Here is an 18451-nt window from a genome sequence, read left to right on the forward strand (position 1 = left end):
CCCAGGGCCCAGCAGGAGGGGCTCTGGGGGGGGGTGCCATAGGGCCTCACCCATGCGCAGTGATGAGAGCACCTGGCAGCTGGGGCTAGCGAAGGCGACAATCAGCAGCAGCAGCAGCTCAGCCGGCATCTTCCTCCCCTCCTCATGGGGACGCAGCTGCCGCGGCCCCCACACGCCACCTGCAGGGAGACCCCCCCCAAAATAAAAATCCAAGGAAAGGTCGCTAATGTGGAAGGACAGAGTCCTTTAGGAGGGCTAGGGGACAGGCCCCAAGACATCATTGGTAAGGAGAACAGGGCCCTGTTCTGACACTCAGCTTGCAGTTCTGATGGCCTTGTCAGGCCGGAAGCTCGGGTCAGAGTGTGCCACAGAGCGCGGGAGCTCACAGGGTTCATGACTGACAGGATGGGCACTGCTAGAGGAAGATGTATATAGTTATCAAAACCAGGCTGGCAAAGGGAGGCACGCTAGAGATCTCAGGTAGGAAGGATTCCAGAGAAATCATTCCCCACCCCAACAGGAAACCAGGAATTGCCCCCCCCTTCCCCACACCCAGTCCCGCCCCTGTCTCTGGGCAGGCAGCTGTTACTAGGCAACAGAAACCGGCTGGAGAGGATGCAGCGGTTGCTAGGCAACCCCATCCCAAGCCTCACTTGCTACCTTCCTGACGTCCCTCATTCCCATAATCCCATGGGGAGAGAGGCCTGGACATCCGGGGTCTGGGGATGGGGTGGGGGGTGGAGAAGATCTGGGAGTTAGAAAACTTCAGAAGAGAGGGAGAAGGAAAAAGACTTAAAGTAGCAAGGAACTTTAAAGGGGAAATTAAAAATAAAAAGAAATAAAGTAGAAGAGAGGTTTTGAGTTGGGAGGGGGAATTACAGACTCAGAGAAAGGGGAGAAAAGAGAACCAGCCAGCCAGACAAATGAACAGAAAGATGCTGGAAGAAATGAAGAGAAGCAGAAGAGTCGTAGGGAAGTAGGGACAGGAATAGGAAAGAGGAAGAGGGGAGAGACATGAAGATAAGGAGATGTGCAAATAGAGGAAAGAGAGCAAGAGAAGAAAAGAGCAGGATGGAATGATCGGAGGACACAAAGGTACAGGTGAGGCACAGAAAGAATGCAGAATGGAGACTGGTTCAGGAGGCAGCCCAGGAGAACATGAGTGAGGCTGGGAGGAAGCTGCCTGCCAGAAGTGTGTACCCCACCCTGTTCTGGGGGAGATGGTGCATCTCTGCTCTCTACAACCCTCTGCCCCTCAGAGGAGTCAGACATAGTTCTGGGTACCCCAACTTTCTGCAGATCAACAATGAGGTCGAAGGAACCTGGTAAGATGCACATTCAGCTACCCCAGTCAAGGGCCATGCCCCCAAAGAAACCTTCTTTGCGAAAGGAAGGCTCCAGAGCTCACAGTGCTGGACAGGGAATCTGGCATCTCCCTACACCCTACCCAATTCTTGTGGAAGTACCCAGAGCTGAGCTGGTGAGATACCAGAATGAGAATAGCTAGGAAAAGACAGGCACAAGTCAACAGCCTCCAGTCAGCTCCCATGTCCATGAAGCCAGGAGGCCCCCTCAGTCTCTGCTCTGCCTCAGCCTTACATGACCTTGAGCAAGTCATCCCTATCTCTCTGGGTCTCTGGGGGAAGGAAGGAATGCTGGACAGGTGGGTGCCTAGAAACTGTGATTGAGATCTAAGGCTGAAGCTTGTTCAGCTAGGGTGAAAGAGCAATGAGAGCTGAGCGTTGGTGGCTCACACCTGTCATCCTAGCTACTCCGGAGGGTGAGATCTGCGGATCATGGTTGAAAGCTAGCCTGGGGAAGGAAAGTCTGTAAGACTCTTATCTCCAATGAACTACCCCCAAACGAAATGGAGCGGTGGGTCAAGCAGCAGAGTGCTAGCCTTGAGCAAAAATGCTTAGGGACAAAGTCCAGGCCCTGAGTTCAAGCCCCAGGACCACCCCCCACTCCCCTCCCTCAAAAGAGCAAGGATGGCTGGGAAAGCTAGGGGAAGGGAGAGAAGATGGGACTTTGAGAGGGTGGGCAGGAGGTGGATCATCCTGACACACAAGGGATTTCGAGGGCAAAGCAGGGAATTAAGGACTAGGGAACAGAAAGACAGCCAAGGAGGCAGAAGGTCAGAGACCCACAGGTGGCAGACCCTGGCGGGAGCAGAAGGGCACAGACACAGTGCAGGGCCAGGCTGGGGAGCCGCAAATGCACACATGAAGGTCTAGGAAGGCACGCACAGAAAGATAGATGGCTTCAAAATGGTAAGTGGTGGGGGAGTGGGGGTGGTGAGAGAGAACAGACTAGAATACACAGCCTAGAGGTGTCAACACTCAAGGAGTCGGAGAGCAGTGGGAGGATGTGAGAGAGAGGAGGGACAGGCCTGGGACTCCCAAACTAAGCCAAGTCAAGGTAGAAACTGAGCCAGGCCTACCAGAGGGAGCTTGCATCAAATCAGCTAATAGAGAAAGCGGCAAAGGAGAGAGAGTGGGGCAACGGATGAGTAGGTAACAGAAAGTACAGGAACTTTGGGGAGAGCCGGGAGCTGGTGGCTCACGCCTGTCATTCTAGCTACTCAGGAAGCTGAGATCTAAGGATCACTGTTCAAAGTCAGCCCAGGCAGGAAGGTCCATGAGACTTTATCTCCAATTAACTATCAAAAAGCTGAAAATGGAGTTGTGGCTCAAAATGGTAGAATGCTAGCCTTGAACACAAAAGCTTAGGGACAGCGCCCAGGCCCTGAGTTCAAGCTCCCAGGACCAGCCAACCCGCCCTCCCTCCCCCCACCCCCCAAAAAACAACAAAACAAAACAAGCTTTGAGAAGAGAAACAAAACTCTAAGAAACAAGACTATTGCGAGGTGAGAGGTGAAAAGGGGTGGAGTGTGTATTGGGGTTTCAGAAGTAGCCAAAAGAAGACAAGCAAGAGAGGCAGAAGCACGAATAAAAAAGTCTGAGGAAGAAGCACAAAGGGGGAGATGGGAACGGAGGGAAACTGAGGCAGCTGCATGCCCCGGAGGAACACAGGCAGCACCCATAGATGCAACCATGTGCAGACACTTGGGGTGCTTGAAGGGGTGCAGAAGATCTCAGGGCCCACCAGCCACAGGCATGAAGAAGGATGGGAGCAGAAAGGCCAGGTGGGGTAAAAAGAGGAGATGGTATGTGGTGGGGGGGGGTGGGGAGGGGAAAGAAGGGGAGGAGATAGCTAAGGCTGAGAAGTCTGGGGACCCATACAGGGTCTAGAGGAGGGAAGCTGAAATGTGAGAAATGTGAGACAGCTCCTAAGCCCACAGATGGAGGGAAAGGCAGAAGTGGGAAGACAGCTAGATGGGCACGGGTGCCTCTGATTGAGCCAGAGTTCCACACAGACACACGGAGACAGGGTTGGGCTAATAGCAAAGACAGAGAAGTTGGGCCGAGAGAGGACCAAGAGACGAATCAAATGGAGAATCAAAAATGGAAAGATAGAGGTGGGTGGGATAGGATGGGGACAGGGCCTATGGTATACATAATGAGGAAGAGAGGGGAGAGAGATGTGTGTGTGTGTATGTGTGTGTGTGTGTGTGTGAGAGAGAGAGAGAGAGAGAGAGAGAGAGAGAGAGAGAGAGAGAGAGAGAGCGCCTGGGACTGGGACTGGAACTGGGACCCAAGGCTTGAAAGCGGGGGCAGAGACATGCTCCAAGCAGGCAGAAGTGAGACACCACAAGTATGAGCTGGTCAGCCCCACAGGACCCCAGGAAGCCAGGGACCGGCGGCAGGTGTAGGCTGCACACCCATCGGGAAGGGTGAGAAGAGGTCTCGGAGGATGGAGGTTGGGGAGATGGAGGATGTGAAGCAGTCCCCCAGTGGGGGAGGGTCCTTGCCCATTGGGGAGTTGGGAATGTGGGGGCCCTGGCAGGCCTTCCAGGACCCAGCCCAATCCCCACCCTGCAGGCACTCACGGATCCTGGTGGGACGGAGGGCTGGGCTCCCTCAAGGCCCGGACGACAGCAGAGACGCTCTGTTGCTGGGTGGCGGGGTGGCTGGGGCAGGGGGGAGAGGGCAATCCGCTGGGCCCCCTCCCCCGCCGCCAGTGGTGGTCCCCAACTAATCCAACACGGTGGCTCCCCAGGAGCGGGAGAGGAAGGACAGGTGGAAAAAAAAATCAGAGGGCGGGCCAAGAGGGGAAGAAGGGGAAAGGAGAAAATGGAGGAGAGAAGGGGAGAGAGAAGGGGAAGGAGCAAATGGAGGGGAATGAGGGAGGAAAGGAGGAGAAGAAGGTGAAAATGGAAGGGAGGGGGGCACAGGCGAAGCCGGGGGAGGGGGAAGCCGGCCCAGGAAAGGGCCCCCCACCCCCTCCCCTAGCCTGGCCGGCCTGGGGGGGCCACAGGGGGTGCGGACTGGGTGGAGAAAAGGAAGCTGGCCATCGGGAGGAGTGGGGGAGGGGAGGGACTGTTGGGGGGAGGGGGCTACCCCCTTCCCCCCTCCCCCCCCAGAGCCTTGGCCCTGCCCTGGCTGAGGCTAGGGCCTGGAATCCTCAAGCCCTCAACCCCCACAGAAAAACCATGCTGGGGTCTCTAAGAGTTTAAGCAATGGAGGGGATGGGGTGCTGGCAGCCTGGGAGAGGGAGAGGCTGAGAGAAGAGGGCAGATGAGGTGGAGAGATGGGGAGGAGGGAGAAGAGGCTGGAGAGGAGCAGGTGGAAGAGGAAGGCGGAGGAGGAGGGTGGGTTGGGGGGGCGGCCACGCAGGGCCTCAGGGGGAGAGCCTGGCCACAGGCTCCTGGTCCCCCGCGAGGAGCATCAGTCCGGCCGCCCGGCGCTCCCAGTCCCCAGCTGGGCCTGCCTCTCTGCTGCTGGCCGCCACCACCGCTGCCGCCACCTCTCTCTCTCCCTCTCCCTCTCTCTCTCTCCCTCTCCCTCTCTCTCTTTATCTCTCTCTCCCTCTCTCTCTCTCCCTCTCTCTTTCTCTCTCTCCCTCTCTCCCCTCCTAGGCAGCCGCTGCCGCCTGCCTGCCTGCCTGCCTGCCTGCCCGCCCGCCCGCCGCCCGCGCTGGGTCCTGGAGCGCAGGGGGCGGGGGAGAGATGGAAGGAGAGAGGCAGGGAGGAGGGCGGGCAGGAGGGAGGGAGGAAGGGAGGCAGGCAGAAAGCAAAGAAGGAGGGGAGTCAATGTGGAGGGGGAGACCAAATTGGTCGGGGCTGGGGTTGGGGGGGGGCCTGCAAGGAGAATGCTGATGAGAAGGAGCTAGCCACGTCCTGTACCACACCATGCCACCGCCCTGCCCAGGCGGCACAGGACACAGGAGACCATAGAGATGAGAGGAAGCAGCAGGGAGACCTGGGGAAAGAAGGCCATGGGCATGGGGAGAGAAGGCTACAGAGATGAAGATTTAAAAAAAAAAAAAAGCAGAGAAACCCAGAGATAGCCATCCGCCAAAGCAGGCAAAGTCCACAAGGACAGGGAGAAAAGGGACAGGTAACCTTTTTAGCTTGGATACTAGGACCAGCTAATGGACAACAGAGCCCCTCCCCGAAGTGGGGACAGGACCTCCAAGATGAGGTTGGCCAAGCTAGTCATGGGGAGCCAGCCACAGAAAAGGCAACTAGGAAAAGAGCTGGAGGAGGTCACAGCCACAAGGGACTCTGTCACAGACAGGGGGCACTCACACAGAGAAGGATGTGTCCCACCCATAGACACAAGAAGCCTGCACTGGCCAAGGAAATAGAAGTAGCCCACCCCCCCTCCGCCCATAAAGGAGGAAGAAGAGGGAAAGCAAGTATGGGAAAGCTCCATCATAGATAGAGAAACCCCTTAAGGACCCAAAGAAGGAGGGGGCATTGGGAAAGGAGACAACACAATGGCAAAGAGCTAGAGGACAGAGCGCTGGCTGGGAGATTTCCTTCCTCCCAGGAAATGTTCTCTTAGAGGGACCCTGTAGGATAAACAGGGCAGGGGGTGTGTGTGGAGATGGAACTGAGAATCGGTCGACATAGATCCTTGGACTGGGGGTGGATAGTGCACGGCTGGATGGTGGGGGGGGTGAAATTTGGGGGGAAGGAACATGACAGTTGGTGCTGAAGGCTGAGCCTGTGATTCACCACCACCCCCATGCTCGTGATGGGAAGGAGACTCTGAGACACTCACGTGCAGTCCTCAGCACACGTGACTACATGCCTCTCACATACAACAAGCACCAGGAAGTGTTCAGCACACCTACAGGCCTGGCAAAGGGAGCCCCCCCACCCCCTGCTGGCCAATGGGGCATTTCTGATACCCATGTGATTTAAACATCTGACCCTAGAGGACCACCAACTTTGATTATGCTACCTCACCTTACCTGGGCAACACCCATAATCTCCTTAACTCCCACCCTCAGCCCCAGCCCAAACTCATTCCAGCCTGTAGACCTTAGAATAGGCCACGTAACTTCTCTAAATCCAGTCCAGTGCTACCACCACCTCCACACTGGTTCAGCAGGCCTCAGTTTACCTTCTGTAGATAGAGACCTAATTAATCCAATTTAAGTTGCAAAGTCTAAGCAGAAAGATTCTAGCAGAAAGCAGCCCAAAGAGAAACTGGATCCTTAGGTTTATTGATTGGGTTAGTTAGTTACAGTCCTGGGGCTTGAACTCAGGGCCTGGGTGCTTCCCTGAGTGTTTGTGCTCAAGTGTTTTACCATAGAAATGGAGTTAGACTTCTGGCTTTTTGGTGGCTAATTGGAGATGAGGGTCTCATTGACTTTCCTTCCCAGACTGCCTTTGAATCTCGATTCTCAGTTCTCAACCTCTTAAATAGCTAGGATTAGAGGTGTGAGCCACTGGTTCCCAGATTGGATCCTCAGGGTTTTTTTTGTTTGTTTTGTTGGCTGTGGGGCTTGAACTCTGGGTCTAGGCACTGTCCCTGAGCCCTTCAGCTCAAGGTGAGCACTCTATGACTTGAGCCACAGCACCACTTCGTTTTCTGGTGGTTAATTGGAGGCAGAGTCTCATGGACTTTTCTTGCTTGGGCAGATCTCAGACACCTCCCCCCCCCCCCCCCCCCAGTAGCTAGGATGCTAGGATTACAGGTGTGAGCCACTGGCAGCTGGCTCCTCAGATTTTCATTAATCCTTTTCTTTTTCTTATTAAGTAGTTGTACAAAGTGACCCTCAGATTTTTATTTTTTTGGTCAGTCATGGAGCTTGAACTCAGGACCTGGACACTGTTTCTGAGCTTTTTGCTCAAGGCTAATACACTACTATTTTGAGCCACAGCTCCACTTCTGGTTTTCTGGTGGTTAATTGAAGATAGATAAGAGCACTACTTGTGGCTTTTTTGAGTAATTTATTGGAAATAAGAGTCTCACAGACTTTCCAGCTTAGGATGGCTTCGAACCATGATCCTCAAATTTCAGCTTCCTGAGTAGGATTACAGGCATGAGCCACTGGCTGCCCCACAACCTGAGACTTTTTTTTTTTGGTGGGGCTTGAACTCTGGGCCTGGGTGCTGTCCCTCAGCTCTTCAGCTCAAGGCTAGCACTCTACCACTTGAGCCACAGAGCCACTTCTGGTTTTCTTAGTGGTTTATTGGAGATATAAAGTCTAACGGCCTTTCCTGCTCTGGCTGGCTTTGAACCACGATCTTCAGATCTCAGCCTCCCGAGTAGCTAGAATTACAGGTGTGAGCCACAGGAACCTGGATAATCTAAGACTCTTATCTCAATTAACCACCAAAAACTGGAAGTGGGAAGGTGGCTTAAGTGGTAGAGAGCAAGCCATGAGCCAAAGTTAGCTACGAGACCAGTGTCCAGGTACCAAGTTCAAGCCACAGTATCTGTACAAGTGAGCATGTGCACATGTGTACACACACACACACAGAGCAGAAGTGCGGGACCAACTCCTTGGCTGGAATCCTACCTGCTTCTTCCTAAAAATGGGAACTTGGAGAAGTTACTTAATTTCTCTGATTCTGTTTCTTTGTGAACTTAGAGTAAATTTTCCCCTGTGGGGTATTGGACTCAGCTAAATTATGCATGTGAAACACTGAGCTCAATACATAGTAGCCCTAACACACTCAGGAGATATTAACTATCATTATTAGGTTCCTTGAGATACTAATATAAACAACTCCCATTGTTAGTGCCTCCATTTCACAGATAAGGAAAGGGAACAAGGAACTTAGATGCCTTGCCTGAAGTCACACTTAGGGAAGTGGTGCAGTAGCTCAAGTGGTAGAGCACTAGCTCAGTACTCAGGCCCTGAATTCAAGCCTCAAGACTGGCAAAACAGTAACAAATTTAAAAAACTAGGGCTGGGAAGGTGGCTCAGTGGTAGAGTGCTTGCCTTGCATGCCTGAGACCCTCGGTTCGATTCCTCAGCACCACACAAGCAAAAAGAAAAAAGCTGGAAGTGGCGCTGTGGCTCAAGTGGTAGAGCGCTAGCCTTGAGCTGAAGAGCTGAGGGACAGCGCCCAGGCCCAGAGTTCAGGCCCACAACTGGACCCCCCCCCCAAAAAAAAAAAAAAAAGAAAACCAGAAGTGGTGCTGTGGTTCAAGAGGTAGAGCACTATCCTTGAGCTGAAAAGCTGAGGGACAGTGCCCAGGCCCCAAGACAAAAAAAAAAAAAAAAAAAAAAAGACATTTAGGAAATTCCAAGGCCAGGACTTGAGTGTAGGCAGCCAAGGTTTCATCACATGACCTCACTTCAGATAGTTTAATGGAAAGTTAGAACCCAGCAAAAAGGATAGCAACTGCAGTCTAACCTAGACTGATGTCTGATCTAGTAGTTCTTTTTGTTCTGGTCCTGGGGCTTGAACTCAGGGCCTGGGCGCTGTCCCCGATCCTCAGATATAAGATTATAAGCTTGAGGCACCCGGCACCCGGTTCACTCCCTTTACTTAATAAAAATCAATCTGAGCAGGGCGCTGGTGGCTCACGCCTGTCATCCTAGCTACTCAGGAGGCTGAGATCTGAGGATCGCGGTTCAAAGCCAGCCCGGGCAGGAGATTCTTATCTCCAATGAACCATCAGAACATAGGAAGTGGTGCGGTGGCTCAAAGTGGTAGAGCTTCGAGTGAAAAAGCTCAGGGACAGCGCCCAGGCCGAGTTCAAGCCCCACGGCCGACACACACACACAAAAAAAGAAAATAAAATCAATCTGGAACCCAGGTTTTGCCTCAACTTGACTCCCTCGATGAGGCTGCTATTGTCTCCCCTCAACTGCCCCGCATGTGGAATGCTGATCCACTCTCCCCCTCTGGCCCTTGGGGTTCCCAGGATCTCAGTTATCCCTCTCCAAACCAGACCCCGCCCCCCCAGGGCTGAGCGCCACCGCGGCCGACTTCTCCCCGCGATTCCCATTCGGCGCCCCCAAGATGGCGCCCGTCAATCCGTCCCCTGACGTCATCGCGCTCCGTCCTCCGCTCAGCGCTGCCCTCTCGAGACGTCAGAGGCGGGGTCCAAGAGGAGGGCGGAGGAGGCGTGTATTCTCCAAGGGAGAGTTTAAGGAGGCGGACGAATCCTGACCCTCTACACTATTGGCCCAGACTTCCGAATCCTGAGTGTTGATTGGTCAAACGGCAGGGCGGTCAGGCGGGCTAGGATTGGTCGCGCTCTGCTGTCTAGGAGGAAGGAGGGAGGGGCGTTGTTGAAAGGCCCGAGCGAGGCTGTGGAGCAGGCGAGAGGAGACGGCGGGAGCTAGAGAGGACGAAGGGCTAGAGTGGCCTTGCTAGGGGAGCAGCGGCGGCCCGGGCCTGGGCCCCCAGGCGTGCGAGTCGACGGAGGCAAGTGAGTGCTAAGAGGGTGTCCGGAGGGCGGGCCCGGCCCACACCCCACCTCACGCCCGCAGTGGGCGCGCGTCACCCGGCCTGCTTTACTGAAGGGCCCGAGGGGGCGCGCGCCAGGCGGTGCGGTAGCAACGGCCACCGAGCGCGCAGGCGGCTGGGCGGGGCCCGGGCGGGGCGGGGCGGGGGCGGTGGGCGGGGCTCTGGCTGCAGAACCGGGATTTGATCGGGGTGGGAAGAGGGTGGTTTTAGATCTGCCCCCCGCCCCTCCCTGGAGGGCTGCCTGGGCTAAGGGCGCTTGGGTGGTTGAACGATCCAGGACGGAAGGTGGACGGTTAGAGAGTTCTGGGGTGACGAGCCCGGGGGCGGGGGGTGGGGGGGGCGGTTAGGTTAGAGAAAAGTAATTAAGTTAAACCGAGGTGGGGGGTAAAGTCTTATTTTTGCCTGCGAGAATTAGGGCAGGAAGAGAGGTCTTAGTGTGAAAAGGTAGTTAGAAGATTTCGAGATAAGAGAGAGATCCAGGCTTGGGGAAAAAAAAGGCGTAATACCTATTTCTTTGGGGAGGGGGGGGGAAACGGTGTACCTTTGGAGAGTATTGCAGGCAGGTGTCTGTACCCAGAGTTACATTCATGTGTAAAAGGTGCATTGTAGATATCCCTAGAATGAGCCGGAAGGGAAATGTATTTGTTTTGTTTTCTAAAGTACTGATAACTAGGCCAACAAGAAGATTTGGGTATCCCTGGGGTATTGTAGGGTGTTGAGAAGGATGACATACGCTGCGTAGAGGGGGTGGTCTGGGTATTCTTGGGATGAAGATGCGATGCCTCATTGGTAAGAAGTTGGGGACCTGGTGAGAAGGGTCTCGGTGTGAAATCGAGGGCTCTCAACTCTGGGAATGGGACTTACTGTAAACAAGAAAAAGTTAAACTGGGCATCAGTGACTGTAATCCTTTCTAGCAGAGAAGCTGAGATCAAGAATTCAGCTGGAGGCTAGCTGGGGCAGAAAAGTGAGAGTGATCCCTCTGAAGCAGTTGCCAGGCTGGCTCATGTGCAGCCTGTCACCTTTGCTATGATGGGAATCCTAACATAAGCAGATCAGATAGCCGATCTCAAAAATACATGGCTCACAAAAGGGTTGGAGGCATAGCTCAGCTGTAGATTGCCTGCCTAGCAAGCATGAGGCACTGAGTTTCAACAGTAGTACTGCCAAATAGGAAAAAAAAAAAAAAAGTCTAGGTGTGGAGGTGCAGATTTGTAATCCCAGCATTTGGGAGAGTGAGGCAGAAGGATAGTTTGTGAAGAGAGAGCCTAGTATTCCTGGAATAGGTTAAGGATGGGGTGGGCCTTTATGCAAAGAAGGAAGGGCATAGGTTGGTAGGAAGAGATGTGGTTATCCTGGAATGAGTAGCTATATACCTAAAGGAGTTCAAGTCAATGTGCCTGTGTGCCCAGATGGAATTAGAATTGTGCCTTTATCTTGGTACAGAGAAGTGATTAATGTGTGTCCCCATACCCTGAGGGCATATGGTAGGATGGTGAGTGAAGTCTGGGTTCAAGAAAGAATTAGGCTTTTGTGAAGGTGGGTCTGGGTGTTCTGGATACAGAATTATCTGGGAGAGGGATTTGATTTGTTAAGGAGGGTCTAGGTATTGGGAGGTGGTTAAATCTGGTTAAATCTAAGTCTGGATATGGGGCCCGGTGATAGAGCACCTATAGAAAGTGCAAGTCCTCAGGACTACTTCCCCCTAAAAATCTTAAAAAGTGCAAGCCTATACCTTAGGACTTGTGAGGCTGAGGCAGGAGCACTTTGACTTCTAGACCAGCCTGGGTTAGTTACATAGCAAGATCTTGTCCAGAAAAGAAAAGAAAAAATAGATTTGATTAGGAGAATGGTTTGATTTGAGGAATGTGGGTACCAGAGGGAGAGTGGGTAGTTAGCAAGGGCTGAGTGCAAAGGAGAGGGGTCCCGCCATGTAAGTGGCAGGGTACTGGGGCAGTTAGAGTGATCTGGGTAAGGAGTGTGGCCGAGAAGGCCTTGTGAGGCTTCTGCTGGGTATCTTGGCAAGGGGGTGCAGTTGTTAGAAGGAGGTGTGAGTGAAAAGGAAGAGGTCCAGTGTTTTGGGTAGAACCTTGGGGGCCTGCTGTGATGCTTGGCGGATAAGGGGATTGGACCAGGATCTGGTGGGTGGAGCTTGATGCAAGTGGAGAGGTTTGGCTTGGGGGAAAAAACAGCCCCTAGGAAAAAATCCCTGGGAAGATTTTTTTGTGTTCCATGTTCTTATTGTACATGGAGGGAAGAAACAGTTGTTAGAAAGGGGGTTGGAATGGAGAAATGGAAGGGAGAAGTTGAAAGGGGAAACAGATCAAAACTTTTGGAAAGTTGGTAAGGACTCACTTGTCCATGCTGTCCCTTTCATAGCCCAGTACCTTGCTGTTGCCATGACTGAGGAGTCTGAGGAGACAGTCCTGTACATTGAACACCGCTATGTCTGCTCTGAGTGCAACCAGCTGTATGGATCCCTGGAGGAGGTGCTCGTGCACCAGAACTCCCACGTGCCCCAGCAGCACTTTGAGCTGGTGGGCGTGGCCGACCCTGGAGTCACAGTGGCTACAGAGACAGCCTCAGGCACCGGCCTCTATCAGACTCTAGTACAGGAGAGCCAGTACCAGTGCCTTGAGTGTGGGCAACTGCTGATGTCACCCAGCCAGCTTCTGGAACACCAGGAACTACACTTGAAGATGATGGCCCCCCAGGAGGCAGTGCCAGCCGAGCCACCCCCCAAAGCGCCCGCCTTAAGCTCCAGCACCATCCACTATGAGTGTGTAGATTGTAAGGCTCTCTTTGCCAGCCAGGAGCTCTGGCTGAACCACCGGCAGACACACCTCCGGGCCACCCCCACCAAGGCTCCTGCCCCTGTTGTCTTGGGGTCCCCAGTTGTCCTAGGTCCCCCTGTGGGCCAGGCCCGTGTGGCTGTGGAACACTCATACCGAAAGGCAGAAGAAGGTGTGGAAGGCGTCACTGTCCCCACTGCAGCCACCACTACCACTGAGGTAGTAACAGAGGTGGAGCTGCTCCTCTATAAGTGCTCCGAGTGCTCCCAGCTCTTCCAGCTGCCCGCCGACTTCCTGGAGCACCAGGCTACCCACTTTCCTGCTCCTGCCCCGGAGGCTGAAGAACCTGCCTTGCAGCCCGAGACCCTGACCCCTTCGCCTGCAGAAGTACCGGTGTCTCAGCCTGACGCCCTGCCAGCCTCTGATCATAGTTATGAGCTGCGCAATGGGGACACCATCGGGCGTGATCGGCGGGCGCGGAAGCCGCGGAGGAGCAGCAGCGCAGAGCCAGGGGGCACAGCCACCCAGGAACTCTTTTGCTCAGCCTGTGACCAGATCTTTCTCTCACCCCATCAACTGCAGCAGCACCTGCGGAGTCACCGCGAGGGCGTTTTTAAGTGTCCCCTCTGCAGCCGGGTCTTCCCCAGCCCTTCCAGTCTAGATCAGCACCTCGGCGACCACAGCAGCGAGTCCCACTTCCTGTGTGTGGACTGTGGCCTGGCCTTTGGCACGGAGGCCCTCCTCCTGGCCCACCGGCGAGCCCACACCCCAAACCCTCTGCACTCCTGCCCCTGTGGGAAGACCTTCGTCAACCTCACCAAGTTCCTTTATCACCGGCGTACCCACGGGGCAGGGGGCGTCCCTCTGCCCACAACGCCGGTCCCACCCGAGGAGCCTGTCATCAGTTTTCCCGAACCAGCCCCCACAGAGACCCGAGAGCCAGAGGCCCCAGAGCCCCCCGTGTCTGAGGAGAGCACAGCAGAGCCTGCTGCCCCCAGCACCTACCGCTGCCTCCTGTGCAGCCGCGAGTTTGGCAAGGCATTGCAGCTGACCCGGCACCAGCGCTTTGTGCACCGCTTGGAGCGGCGCCATAAGTGCAGCATTTGTGGCAAGATGTTTAAGAAGAAGTCTCACGTGCGGAACCATCTGCGCACGCACACGGGGGAGCGGCCCTTCCCCTGCCCCGACTGCGCCAAGCCCTTCAACTCCCCCGCCAATCTGGCCCGCCACCGACTCACACACACCGGGGAGCGGCCCTACCGCTGTGGGGACTGTGGCAAGGCCTTCACGCAGAGCTCCACACTGAGGCAGCACCGCCTGGTCCACGCCCAGCACTTCCCCTACCGCTGCCAGGAGTGTGGGGTGCGTTTTCACCGCCCTTACCGCCTGCTCATGCACCGCTACCACCACACGGGCGAGTACCCCTACAAGTGTCGCGAGTGTCCCCGCTCCTTCTTGCTGCGCCGGCTGCTGGAGGTACACCAGCTCGTGGCCCACGCGGGGCGTCAGCCCCACCGGTGCCCGTCCTGTGGAGCTGCCTTCCCGTCCTCACTGCGGCTGCGGGAGCACCGCTGTGCAGCTGCCGCTGCCCAGGCCCCCCGGCGCTACGAGTGCGGGACCTGTGGCAAGAAAGTGGGCTCAGCTGCTCGACTGCAGGCCCACGAGGCAGCCCATGCCGCCGCTGGGCCCGGAGAGGTCCTGGCTAAGGAGCCCCCAGCTCCCAGGGCCCCAAGAGCCACCCGCACACCAGTTCCTTCTCCCGCATCCCTGGGAGGTGCTGCCTCCACAGCCCCCGCAGCCCCCGCCCGACGCCGGGGCCTGGAGTGCAGCGAGTGCAAGAAGCTCTTCAGCACCGAGACGTCGCTGCAGGTGCACCGACGCATCCACACGGGCGAGCGGCCCTACCCGTGTCCCGACTGCGGCAAGGCCTTCCGGCAGAGCACACACCTGAAAGACCACCGGCGCCTGCACACCGGGGAGCGGCCCTTTGCCTGTGAAGTATGTGGCAAGGCCTTCGCCATCTCCATGCGCCTGGCAGAACATCGTCGCATTCACACGGGTGAACGGCCCTACTCCTGTCCCGACTGTGGCAAGAGCTACCGCTCCTTCTCCAACCTCTGGAAGCATCGCAAGACTCACCAGCAGCAGCATCAGGCAGCTGTGCGCCAGCAGCTGGCGGAGGCGGAGGCTGCTGTTGGCCTGGCTGTGATGGAGACTGCAGTGGAGGCCCTGCCCCTGGTGGAGGCCATTGAGATCTACCCTCTGGCTGAGGCTGAGGGGGTCCAGATCAGTGGCTGAGTGCCCTACTCCCATGTCGCCACATGGCATTGCCGAAGGCCTCTCTAGCTTCCCCTTGTTTGTATATACTGTACCCTTTCCCCTCCCTCCACCATGTAAGTGCTGTAATTGGATCTATTCTCTTAGGTGGGTGTTCTGGGGGTCCTTGCTTTGCATAAAGGTGTCCCCCACACACCTATTTGTTGGCCGCAAAGTGAAGCAGTCAATAAAGACTGAGTTGGACATTTTTATGTGTTTTGGTCAGGCTCAGCTATAGGGTGGATTTGGGAGTCGGGGCCCACACTTCTTAGACTTGGCCTGGCCGCATTCTTAGCACCTTGAAGCAAAGGCAGCCTGCCCCCAAGGCTGGCTCAGAAAGGAGACTCCTGGTGCTAGGTATGGGCAACCCGCGCTCTGGCCACTAGAGGTCCTCACAGCCTTCTGGAAAAGCTTAAAGATGTGCCAGTGTCCTGAGGTGTGGCTCAAACTCAGGGCCTGTGTGCTGTTCTGGGTGCTTTTGCTCAAGGCTAGCACTCTACCACTTTGAGCCACAACCCTGCTTCTTATTTTCTGGTGATTAATTGGAGATTAGAATTTCTTTTTTTTGGGGGGGGGGGGTCCAGTTGTGGGGCCTGAACTCTGGGCCTGGGCGCTGTCCCTCAGCTCTTCAGCTCAAGGCTAGCACTCTACCACTTGAGCCACAGCGCCACTTCCAGCTTTTTTCTTTTTGCTTATGTGGTGCTGAGGAATCTAACCCAGGGGCTCAGGCATGCAAGGCAAGTGCTCTACCCCTGAGCCACCTTCCCAGCCCCAGAGATTAGAATTTCATGGACTTTCCTGTCAGGCTGAGATCCCCAGATTTCAGCCTCTTGAGTAGCTAGGATTATAGGCATGATCTACCAGCACCTAGCACACTGAGAATTGTACTAGCCTTGTCCCTCCACTTATGGCTGGATGAGGACCATAGCTATACCCCCAGAGTTTTCTAACTGGATCCCAGAGTGTAGACTCAGATTGGGCATGGTCTCTAGGCTTGTAGAGGAGAATGACTTCTGGGTGAGACCCAGCTGTGGGACTAGGGTGGGAAGCATCATAGGGGAAGTGCCTGAAGTCCCCCTAGAGTTGAACTTTGGCTCCACTACTAGATTTTTCTTGTCAGGGAGGAGTGCTGGGTGGTTGACCAGTATTTGATTGTGTCATATGCCCTGCATTATTTTGAATAACATTTATAGTGATCCCGTGAAGAGAACATTTTGCAGGAAAGGCCTCTGAAGTCAAACATTAAGGGCACTTGCCCAAGGTCAGTTCAACTCAGCTTGAATTTGTCTGGTTTCGTTTGTTTTAATCACCCTTTTCTCACCACTCTGCTTCCTTTTACATAGTCAGAGAAGGGCGTTAGAGACAGGAGATGGGCAGTGTGGGTGGGAATGCTCTTGCTGTGCTAGCCTTGAGACACCCTCACTCATTACGCCAGATCCTTCTGTTGGAAAGAGCTCTTGGCTGTTTGTGCAGTACTTGGTATTGAACTTGGGGTTTCATGCTTGCTAGGCAAGTGTTATACTACTTAAGCCATATTCTCAGTCCTTACAAAGAGGTTTAAGAGAAGATGGCTGTATTGAAAAGCTTGTGGAAAAGGAGGCCCAAGACCTATCCCTACTGAGCCTATTTTCCTGTGGGCATTGAGGCCCTGGGAGCCTGTTTGAAAATCACCAATCTGTTGCTTGCACGAGAAGAGGGCTGAAAGAGGAAAGACCAAGAACATATAGGCATTAAGTAGAACTAGGCCTAGCAGTCAGGACTAAACATTTTACAAAGAAAAACCCACTCACCTATTTGATGTCCTAACAGTTCCTAATGAAGAGAAGTTTTCATAAGTAGTTTTTTGTCAAGCATGTTGATCATGGGGACTGTCTTCTAAATAACTGGGTACCCTGCAGGATGTACTTGTGCCACTTCCAGAATGTCGCATCTCCCTAGAGCCTTGGAGAAAATTCATTCCTGAATAACCCCTCTCAAACTGTAAAGTCCTGAAAGTCCTGTCAAATAAGTACTTAGAATGATTAGAAGATTCATCCTTACAATAAACAATCAGGTTGAGGGGCTGGGAAGGTGGCTCAGTGATAGAGTGCTTGCCTTGCATGCAAGAGGCCCTGGGTTCAATTCCTCAGCACCACATAAGCAGAAAAATCTGGAAGTGGTGCTGTGGCTCAAGTGGTAGAGCACTAGCCTTGAGCTGCAGAGCTGAGGGACAGTGCCCAGGCCCCACAACCAACAACAACAACAAGATCAGGTTCAATTAAGAAAAAGGACTGAGCCGGACACTGGTGGCTCACACCTGTAATCTTAGTTACTCAGGAGGCTGAGATCTGAGGATTGTGGTTCAAAGCCAGCCCGGGCAGGAAAGTCTGTGAGACTCTTATCTCCAATAAACCACTAGAAAACCAGAAGTGGCACTGTGGCTCAAGCAGTAGAGCACTCACCTTGAGCTGAAGAGCATAGGGACAGCACTCAAACCCCCAGAGTTCAAGCCCCAGGACCGACCAAAAAAATACTGGAATGGAGTGGGGAAAATAAAACAAAAACCTAAGGGTACTTTGGATAGCCATAGGATAAAAGTGCTTACAATAAAAAAATAGCTGTGACAATGGAGTGATCTTTTCTGAGGCCTATAGTAGACCTCTGAGAATAGTCCCTATGTACAAATTGTGTTGAGTTCAAAGATCTTGAACTCATGGCCAGGTACTCTGTCCCTCGAGGCTGGCAATCTTCCACTTGAGCTATACTAGACAGGTAGGTAGTTGGAGATAAGAGTCTCACAGACTTTGTCCAGACTGGCTTAGAACCATGATCCTCAGATCTCAGCCTCCTGAGAAACTAGGTAGGTGTAAGCCATCAGTGCCTACTAGATTTAGTTGGCTGATGAAAAAAAGTTCTGTAACATTCAGTGTTTGAACAAAAATAAGTCTCCTCCCCAGTTTACATGTTTATTTCTACTTCATACCCTTCTCAGTTAGCAGACCAAAAGAAACAGACATCATTTCTCTGTACAATTTTTAAAATTTTTATTTTTTGATGTTTGTTCGGATGAATGACACACTCAAGTTACAAAAATGGGGCCTTAAAAGAAGCACATTGTACAATGAACAAGCAGATTGGAGTTAAGAACACTGAAACGCTAACCCGCTACCACGAGAAGAGACAGGGAAGGGGGGAACGGGAGGGGAGGAGAGGGGCTACCAACACAGGGGTGAGACAACTGAAAGTGGGGGTTACTTGATGGGAATGGAGGAAAGGCAGGTTGCTCCAGGGCCTACTCTTTGGATGCCGCTTCTTGGTCTCCCTTGCCCACTACATGCCACCTTCACCAGGTCTCTTTCCACTCCACCTTCCAACCTAATCATTCAAGTAAATAGGTGAGAGAGCCCCCCCCCCCAATAAAAGAGCTGAACCAATCAGATCTTTACAAGGCTGGGTGGTTACCTTGTCCCAGTGCAGCCCTGGATTTAAGAAGTAATGGTGGCAGTAGTGGGCTAAGAGGCCCCAAGGAGCTGGAATTGCTGATGAAAGATGGCCTGTCTATCCAGTCACCCTGCAGTTATA

At 53.9% G+C, this 18451-nt stretch overlaps 2 protein-coding genes across 5 annotated transcripts in view; one reads left to right on the top strand and one right to left on the bottom strand.

The window, feature by feature from the left end:
- The window catches only part of LOC138813262 (glutamate receptor ionotropic, kainate 5), a 58913-nt gene extending 53921 nt beyond the window's left edge, over positions 1-4992 (bottom strand). Inside the window, exons 1-2 of the mRNA XM_070001568.1 lie at positions 3950-4992; positions 51-179 (exon numbers count right to left, since the gene is read on the bottom strand). Coding sequence (XP_069857669.1) covers positions 51-129 — 79 coding nt within the window. The 5' untranslated portion in view covers positions 130-179; positions 3950-4992. The remainder of the gene's footprint in view (positions 1-50; positions 180-3949) is intronic.
- A 4614-nt stretch (positions 4993-9606) lies between these two features.
- Positions 9607-15100, top strand: LOC138813267 (zinc finger protein 574). Of its 4 annotated transcripts, none has more exons than XM_070001601.1 (2): positions 9607-9746; positions 12162-15100. In XM_070001601.1, the coding sequence occupies exon 2, from the start codon at positions 12182-12184 to the stop codon at positions 14870-14872; it is 2691 nt and encodes an 896-aa protein (XP_069857702.1). In that variant the 5' UTR covers positions 9607-9746; positions 12162-12181; the 3' UTR covers positions 14873-15100. The 4 variants fall into 4 exon arrangements, with proteins under 4 accessions (XP_069857702.1, XP_069857712.1, XP_069857693.1 ...); XM_070001611.1 differs by lacking the exon at positions 9607-9746 and adding an exon at positions 10030-10069; XM_070001592.1 differs by lacking the exon at positions 9607-9746 and adding an exon at positions 10116-11321.
- Positions 15101-18451: the final 3351 nt, after the last annotated feature.

The sequence above is a fragment of the Dipodomys merriami genome, unplaced genomic scaffold, assembly GCF_024711535.1.
Source record: "Dipodomys merriami isolate MVZ:Mamm:240054 unplaced genomic scaffold, mDipMer1.0.p SCAF_106, whole genome shotgun sequence".
NCBI classification, from domain to species: domain Eukaryota; kingdom Metazoa; phylum Chordata; class Mammalia; order Rodentia; family Heteromyidae; genus Dipodomys; species Dipodomys merriami.

Coding starts and splice junctions, on each gene's coding strand:
- LOC138813267 (XM_070001582.1), top strand. CDS start 10,552: ATGAAGATGCGATGCCTCATTG. Junction 10,574..12,161: donor GAAGATGCGATGCCTCATTG/GTAAGAAGTTGG, acceptor TCCCTTTCATAG/CCCAGTACCTTGCTGTTGCC.